Source organism: Micromys minutus (genome assembly GCF_963924665.1).
Source record: "Micromys minutus genome assembly, chromosome: 26".
Lineage (NCBI taxonomy): Eukaryota > Metazoa > Chordata > Mammalia > Rodentia > Muridae > Micromys > Micromys minutus.
In genome coordinates this window covers 24,423,639-24,432,900 of record NC_137961.1, presented here as the reverse complement: position 1 = coordinate 24,432,900, position 9,262 = coordinate 24,423,639, and the positions used below count along the sequence as shown (strand labels likewise).

General features: G+C 50.1%; 1 protein-coding gene across 1 annotated transcript; it reads left to right on the top strand.

The window, feature by feature from the left end:
• Positions 1-821: 821 nt before the first annotated feature.
• Positions 822-8,152, top strand: PRDM13 (PR/SET domain 13; the record flags this gene model as incomplete). The annotated part of the gene is given in 5 exon segments (XM_080938597.1): positions 822-876; positions 879-1,108; positions 2,550-2,681; positions 3,028-3,148; positions 6,441-8,152. Coding segments are annotated over 5 exon segments (2,250 nt in total).
• Positions 8,153-9,262: the final 1,110 nt, after the last annotated feature.

Genomic DNA, 9,262 nt, shown 5'->3' with positions numbered 1-9,262 from the left:
CGCCTACGAAGCTTTGGCTTTGTGGCCGCGTCCTACCCTCAGAGAAAGTGTGGACCCTGAGTGGGACAGGGAGAGGCTCAGCTGGCTTTCACTCTCTCAAATAGTTCCGGTGGTTTCATATTTGGGAGCAGATCAGGGTCTAGGAACGAACGAAAGCGGTTCTAAACTGTGGACTGGCCTGGACCCAATCCCTGAAATGTACTATGGTCGTTATTTAAAAAGTGGAGGTATTTTCTGGTGTTTTCCCATCAAGTACCTGCCTAATTTCTGTATGGCACACGCCAGAAATCAATAGAAGTTAACAAGTCCTCCAAACAGTCCCCGTCCCTTTGTTTAATCTCCTTTACAATAAAGCCAAGGGGAGAGAATTAAGAATCTTTGAAGTAGACCAAGGCTCAAAGGAATCAGCCAAGTAGACTTAAAGTAGTCACTTATTTCCCAAAACTGGTTTGTCGGTGAACAATAAAAGGAAGTAAAATTTATGGAGAAATTATACAGTGGATTTGTCACTTAAAATATCGTAACTGTCTCAGGGACAATACCCCATGCTGAGGATTAATGGTCCCGCCGGACCTTTGATTCACCAGAGCCTTTTCTTCGCCCTTGACAAATTGGATTTTTAGGAATGGGAAGGTCGCCTGGACCATTGTGTGCTAGCCATTCAGAGGCCTCGATTATGCAGGGGGCTGAGGGAACCACTCCATGTGACCCTCTCGGGTGGGACTCTGCAGCTGCTTCACAGCGCAACTCTCTCACCAAACTCCGCGCCCTTGCGCTCGCGGTGCCAAAAGGCACCCGCCCGGATTGAAAAGGCGCAGTGCATGCCCGCCCGCGTCACTCCGCGGACAGAAGACGCACGTCGGGGTGCGGATTCCTCCTCGCATGCGGCTGCTCCTGGTTCTGTCACTTGCGCCCCGTGGAGGACCCTGCGAGCCCCAGCGTCTGCCTGGCGGCGGTGGCAACAATGCACGGAACTTCCCGCACTTTGGCCACCAGCGTGAACGCCGACTGCTGCATCCCGGCTGGCTTGCGCCTTGGGCCGGTGCCTGGCACCTTCAAGCTGGGCAAGTACCTGTCAGATCGCAGGGAACCAGGGCCCAAGAAAAAGGTACTAGGCCATTCTGGATCTCCCTCCCTTGCCTCTCGCGTTCTATTGCTCTGATCCAGAAAAGGGGTAGAGAGCAGCGGCGGAGGAGGAAAGGGATACCTGCTAAATCTGCAGAACAGAATTATCCGATTATCCTTAGCATGTCTGGTAACTGAGCTTGGACATGGGGCAGGCTGAAGAGAGGGCAGAACTGAGCCGGAACAGACCTCAGTGCGCCAGGGTCTGTAGGTATGGGGGCTTCTGGGAACCGGTAGTTTCCTCAGCCAGGTGATGGGGACTCCTGACTCCCACCTTGGTCCTTGCCTCCCTTGCAAATATACCCTTTTCGCTGAAGTCATCGGATGGAGAGTACTTCTCTCCCCTTCCGTTCACTAATATGGGGCTTACATTTTTGTTTTAAACAATTTGATTTCATTTCACCGAAGTCCTTGGGAGGCTCTTAGTTCTTGGAATATATTCCCATTCCCAACCCCTTTTGCTTATAGATTTGGGTAGGAAATGAAGAGGGGATGAGCCAAGTGATTAATTTTTATGCCTGTTGAGAGGTAGGGGACATCCAGTTAAACCTTGCAGCTGGCTCTTAGAGTACGAAATCCCAGCTGAGAGGTGCCAGGTACAATTCTCCCATTCTGACCCCCCCCCCCCAACACACATCATCCTGAGAGGGAAAGACTCTTTACCGCTGTGAGGGTGGGGCGGGGTGGGGGGGGTGAGTGGTTATCCAAGGACTGGCAGATAGCAACCAGGGAAAAGCTTGCTTAAAAAGGAAAGACCTGGGTTTCAGTAACCTTCCAGAGCTTTCTTTTAAGAAGTATCTTCGGGCCACCACCTTTCTTCTGGTGCTGGAAAGTCCCTTTTTCTCTTATCCCAGGCTATACCCGATTTTGAAGCTCACCCCGCCTCTCTCTTTAAACGCAATTTAATTGCTTTTAAATGGCTTGCTAGCTGCAGGCAAAATTTCTCCGAGCTCGCTTTGTTCTGAGCATTTCACTGCTGAGTTCTCTTGCGCCTAGTGAGGCACTAGAAAAACAGGGTAGGAGTTCTGCACCTGGCTTTAGGACTCGCTTGAACTTAGAAACCCCTTCTATCTCCGTGGTAAGGATCCCAGAACCTCACTTGGGGAAGAGGTGGTGAGTTTTGCAATAAGATGCATGCAAGAATTCTGAGGGAACGCCCTTTTCAGCTGGTGTTTCCAAGCTGTGAGTGGTGGTGGTGGCGGCGGCAGCGGTGGCGGTACTGTCTACTACCCAGACTCCTTTATTTTATTTTATTTTTACCTTCTAAGCTGGGGCCTCGAGGAATCATTTTCCCAGCAGCTCTGAGAGGTTGGGTCAAAAACAACACAGCCACTTACTTGAGTTCGGTGGGCTGTAGGATAAATAAACTTTCCTCTGGCTTGTGAGCCTGGCACACTGGACAATGACCACTGCTTGTTTTGCAGGTGCGCATGGTGAGAGGGGAGCTGGTGGACGAGACAGGGGGCTCCCCTCTGGAGTGGATAGGGTTAATCCGGGCAGCCAGGAATCCCCAGGAACAGACTCTGGAAGCGATTGCCGACCTACCAGGAGGACAGGTACTATCAGAGCCCCTCGGTTATCCACTAATATGCCTGTTAGGTATCTACTAATATCGAACTTATGCCTGTCCCCATGGTAGCCAAGCATCTCGCGAGCAAAGAACTTTGAAAGGCAAGAATTCTCTCTTCAAACACCCTAATGACCCTGTAAGAAAGATACTTTTGTTTTGTCATTTAAAAGATGACGGATGAGATTCCAAGCTACCCAGTAGCTTCTCTAGGATCATAAGGCCAGTCTTTGAATCTTTATTCTCAATCATCCAGGAAATAACACAGAACTTTTATTATTATTATTATTATTATTATTATTATTATTATTATTATTATTATTATTGTATTCTAGATCTTCTACCGGGCATTGCGAGATGTCCAGCCGGGGGAAGAGCTGACCGTGTGGTATTCTAACTCCTTGGCTCAGTGGTTTGACATCCCTACAACTGCGACTCCGACTCACGATGAGAAAGGTACTGCCTCTGAGAAGTTCTTCCCAACACTGAGGGTGAGGTAGAGTCCAGCTTTTCAGCTCAGCTCTTCTCCTGGTTGCTAGGAGGTGATCACAGACCTGAAGAACCTTTCTGTTCAGCACTGTGGAAACTGAACACATGCTCTTGGCAAAGGGGAGAGGGGAACTGCTAACCTAAAACCATAAGCGAATGGTAACAAACGTGAGCAATAATCTGGTCCCCAGTGGCAGTGGAATACTCCTTATGAACTTCATGGGTTCTTCCTTTCTTATTCTTAGTAATTTGTTTCGAGTGACTCAGTTAAAAAACAACAAAGAAGACCTGATATGCTACAACAATTGCATCTTGAATTCTAGAGACCAAAGCTTGGGCAGAGAATACTTTTTAAAATGCACAAGAGTGCTCTTTCTCTGTAAGTTTTCCAGGAGAGCGGTGCATTTGATGGCATTTAGAAGCAGCGTGGTGCTTACAGCTGGTCCCTTGGCAGGTACTAATGTCCTTCCTTATAATTGAATTTATTTATTTATTCTCCCTTCTAAGTCTACTTCAACAGAATCTGGGATACCTCCCAGATTCTTCCCAGATTTCTTTGATTCCTTCCAAATCCAGAGCCAATCCATGCAGATTAAGGTGCAGCAAATAAAGAGAGAAAATCATTTTCAAACCCTCCACTCATCACATCCTGTGGGAAGAAGGCTGGGCAGGGCTAAAAGTTAAATAAAGTCTTGAAACTCCATTCTCACCCTTCATAAGGCGTCCCCTGGCCCTCACCTCTAACCCCTGGACCACTGTTTCAGTTTGCTCATACTTTCTCCAAAGAAGCTATTTATAGACAACAGAAAATGTTCTTAAGTATTTTATTTTAATACACTCTCTTCCGGAACTGCTGCTCCACTGCACCCATTTAGAAACAGGTATATATTGATAAAAGTGTGGTCATTAGCAAACCCTTCTTGAGTGGGACACATTATTCAGAGCAATGACTCATTTCACTTCAAGGTGTCACTGTCCTTTGTAAATCAGTTCTATTTGTTTTAGAATAGATTGGTATGTCCAATATTTATAAGAATTACACGGATACAGTTTGTGCCTTGAAGCACATTATCAGACTCTTTTGTCAATAATAAGTACAGAGGGCTCACAGGCGAACTCTCAGACTTGAAACTCCACAGCACACTGTTCCAGCACAGAACACTTTTACACAGGAGTGAACAGAAAAGCAACATGTTTAACCATGCATTCTGTTTCAACCAGCCGCTTTTATAATTGCCACAATGCAACTGATAATTAAAAAATCTATCCTTTTCCTGTTAGGGAAGGTATAGCCTATCTAATCTGATATTTCTAGATTGGGCATGCCTGAAATCTTTGGAGTTACACGAGTGGGAGGAGCAAAGTCATTTTTAAAGAGTGTTTGGCTCACTTGGCAAGAGCTGAACCTTAGGGTCTGAAAAACCTGTTGATGAAGTTAAGTTGGAAAAGTAATGTGTGGAATAACACACACACACACACACACCTGCACACACTTGTATTACATCTTGAGAAGAGGAAGAAATAAGTAGGAATATCATCTTTTTAAAAACAATATTGGCCAACTTAATATAGTTTCTGTTTCATTAAAAGATTAAGCTACTGGCCCTTCATTTTGAAGAACAAAGCTTACTTGGCTTCGCACTGGCAGAGTCATTCTGGAACAAACTGAAAACTCTTTTGAAGATCTGCTGCAAAAGGGCAGTTTTCCCCAAGGAAAACTAAGGGGTCCCTTCCCTTTCCAAGAGTTGCTTTATATAGATGTTTAACATAGGCAGCAGGAATATTGAGTTGGTCTTGTCTGAGCCCCAATAGACAATTGGAACAGACAATTATAGGTAAATCTTTTGTCTGCCCATTTCTCCCAGATCCCCTTTGACCTCTTGTGAAATAAACTTCCCTCCTTTTAGACGTTTTTGCCATGTAGCCCTGGCTGGTCTGGAACTCACTATATAGATCAGGCTGGCCCTCGAACTCTGAACTCACAAAAGATCTCCCCGCTTTGCTTCCCAAGTGCTAGAATTAAAGGCATGTGCCACCATAGTGGGTTCCGTAGGAATGTTTTAGAAGTGTTAGCAGAGTGCACCCAAAGAGGGAGACTGTAGCGTTTCTAGTCAATCTACAATGTACTTTGGAATTTCCTCGTGCTCCAATCAACTTTTCTCACAGGTATCTTTAGTATTAGCAACCAATCACATTATAAAGAAACTGCACTGCACGCACACCATTATGTAGAAATTAGTTTCTAGCACCTGATTAATAGCGATCTCGTATACCTGTCTCTGGATTGTGTTTACAGACCATAGCAAGTCAAAAGCAGTGTTAAGAGCCTCGCAGAACTGTAAGTGCACACATGCACAGCACCTGTGCTAGAGAAACCTGCACTTTAAAAAGCCGAAGACCTTTCTCATTATTAAATATTTATAAATGAATTATATCTTGTTCAAGTGCTTTTCTAAGCTTGTATCAGTATCTAAGTAACTATCTAGGCGTTAACTACCCACCAGGCAAAACAACAGATACGCCAATGCTTCACCCTCCTCAGAATATCAGCATCCATTATAGATTATCAGGGAAGTAGTAAGTTTTTCCCTCCAATCCAATCAGATAAAGCTAAAATAGACAATAAGGGTGCGAATAATTTTGAAGACTAGCAAACCATCTTCCTTATGTGGCGGTTCATTTGGTTACGCTCCAGGAAAACCTCAAGCAAATGTTTAAGTCTGGGAGGGGGTAAAAGGGCGGAGAGGGGACACAAAAGACATTGTTATATGAAAAGGAATGATTACATATGGCCCATACATACAGGATATTGTCTTGCCTGGTAATGAGGCGCTCACGACTATTAGATTGGCCTTTGTTCAGTTTATCCAAACTCCTTGACATCCGCCACCTATTCTGTAAACGCCAACAGATGGGCACAGGCACAGGCAGCCTCAACACTTGATTTAAGGCAACAGCTGCGCTCTGCTCTTCCCTGCTAGCCTTCCTGAGACTGCTCTTCCAAAGGAGATTTACTCTGAGGGCTTGGTGGGAGTCTTCACTGGGGAGGTCCGGGTCACCTTTGAGGATGGAGGCGACAAGGGTTGACCATTTACACGCTTTGGGGGGTTCTTGATAGGGTTACCAAACTTTATTCTTGACCTTAAGACTTTCATCCCTCAGCCCTTCTTCTGCCCCATCTCAGGTCAAACCCGGGCTGTGCCCGCTGTGCTGGCGCTTTCCTTCTTCTCACTAGTTACTCTCCCCTTTCTTGCCCCAGGGGAGGAGCGCTACGTCTGCTGGTACTGCTGGAGGACCTTTCGCTACCCTAACAGCCTCAAGGCACACTTGCGTTTCCACTGCGTGCTCAGCGGCGGCGGGGGCCGCGCCTTCCTGCCTCAGGAGCACGCGGCCCGGCCCGACGCTTCCCCGGTGGCAGAAGGCCTCGGCCTCCCTCCGAAACCCACTGGCCCGGACTTGACGGCGCCCGTCCAGGCAGCCGCCCTGCGGCCCCAAGCCCAGGCCGCTCAGCTCGCCCAGGCGTGCGGGGCGCGGGAGAGCATCAAGCGGGAGGCCTCCCTGGCGCCCTTGGCCACCTCCCCGCCTCCGGGCAAGTGGGGAACGCCCAAGAAGGGCAAGGAGCAGGCGGACCGCGCGCACAGTCACTTCCTGGGGATCGTGGGCGGCTCCCCAGCCGGCAGCGGAGGCCTGCCCTTCTACCCCGGCGTGCGCTCCGCTTTCAAGCCCGCCGGCCTGGCCCGGGCGGCTACGCAGAGCGACCCCTACCGGGAAGAGGGCGGCGGCAAGGGGCCCGGGCTGGCGCTAGGCCGGCTGCTGGGCGGGGGCCGGGCCGGCGGGCGCCCCGGCAGTGGGGAGAGCCCGGCGGGCCACCACCACCACCACCACCACGCTCACCACCACCATCACCACCACCCCAAGTGCCTGCTGGCCGGGGAGCCGCCGCCGGCCGGCCTGCCGTGTCCCGGGGCCCTGCGGGCCTTCCCCCTGCTCGCCGGCCACCCGGAAGAGGCGTCGGCCTTCAAGCACGTGGAGCGGGCCCCGCCTGCCGCCGCCGCGGGCGCCTCGCTGCCCGCCGCGCGCTACGCCGCCCTCCCGGCTCCCGGGCTCCCCGTGGAGCGCTGCGCGCTGCCGCCCCTCGACGCCGGCGGCCTGAAGGCGTACCCCGGCGGCGAGTGCGGCCCCCTGCCCGCCGTCATGCCGGCCTTCACGGTGTACAGCGGAGACCTGCTCTACGGCCCGCCGGCCGCCTATTACCCCCTCAAGCTGCACTTGGGCGGGCTGCTCAAATACCCCGAGTCCATCTCCTATCTGAGCGGCCCGGCGGCGGCGGCGGCGGCGGCAGCAGCAGCAGCGGCGGCGGCGGCGATCGGCCCGGCCGAGCTGGGCTCCCTGGCCAGCATCGACCGCGAGATCGCCATGCACACGCAGCAGCTGTCCGAGATGGCAGCCGGGAAGGGTCGCGCCCGCCTGGACTCGGGGACGCTGCCCCCGGCCGTAGTGGCGGCGGCGGGCCCCGGGGGTGGCGGCGGTGGCGGGAGCGCGGCGGGCAAGGCCAAGACGGGCCACTTGTGCCTCTACTGTGGCAAGCTGTACTCGCGCAAGTACGGGCTCAAGATCCACATGCGGACGCACACGGGCTACAAGCCGCTCAAGTGCAAAGTGTGCCTGCGGCCCTTCGGCGACCCCAGCAATCTCAACAAGCACATCCGACTCCACGCGGAGGGCAACACGCCCTACCGCTGCGAGTTCTGCGGCAAGGTGCTCGTGCGCCGCCGAGACCTGGAGCGTCACGTCAAGTCCCGCCACCCGGGCCAGAGCCTGATTGCCAAGGCGGGCGACGGCCAGGGCGCGGAGCCCGGCTATGCTCTGGAGCCCGGGGATCCCAAGAGCGAGGACAGTGATGTGGATGTCTGCTTCACTGACGACCAGAGCGACCCTGAGGCTGGGGGCCGTGGCGAGCACGACTCCTAACGCCGCCTTCCAGGGAAGGAGCAGGGACGTGGACAGAGTAAAGCGGTGACAAGAAGGATTTGGCTGATGTGGTCGCAGTTCTGGGGATGGTGTCGGATTAGGAACAGCAAGTCGCTCCAGTTCTCTAGTGGAGCAAAGTTTAAGGATGGGTGAAAGAAAACAGCCAACGAACAGCCCATAGGTTGTGGGTCTCTATCATTCAGGCCCCTAGAATCTAGCATAGTCTCTCATCCTGAAAGCATTCTGGTCTTGAGGTTTTAGGATCACATCAGTTTAAGTATTTTAGCGCCGTCAAAGGTGATGATTTTTACTGCCACGCATTTTTAAAAAGTTATTTTCTGTGGAGGAAATCGTGCCTTTTGAAAAGATGTTCCACGTGAATTTTATGTTAAGCATATTTCATAGCAAAGCAAGCAAAACAGTAGATGTGACACCCACACACCTGTTTCCGTTTTTTTATCTGTTCCCCTGTCAAAGAGCACTCCTTGCCACATTAAGTATACTGTGGTAGTGGATGTATAAATTGGTCAAGTTGCAATTATTTATGAGAGGATAATAATAAATGTAAAATAACGCATGAATATAAGAGCACGCAATATATAAATTAAAAATATGCTATTTGGTAGAGTCCAGATGTTTATGTTCTTTTATAATGAATGGTGTACAGTGGATATAGTACTTTGCCCTTGCTTTCATTTTGTGCAATCTTTAAGAACAATAAAGATACACACGAGAGTTCTATTACTTGGCTACTTCAAAGGACCCTTTAAAGAAACAGTTTAATTTGGAAACAACCTCGAAGGAGACTTAACAAGATAAGTCACAGAAGATTATATTATTCGCAGAATTAATGTTAGTCAGGGTTGTATGGAGAACAGGCAAAACCCATCAGTTTCGAAAACCATAGTTAATCATGCTAAGTGTTTCTATGTTCACTTCAAGGACCTTTCAGAAAAAGCAACACACACACACACACACACACACACACACACACACACACACACTCCCTTACATATATTTTTTTGTCACCAAGAATTGGGGAACTAGAATCAGTATTTCTTGCTGTTTACCATTTTGACAGATTTTACCATGGAAATATAAGAGGAAATT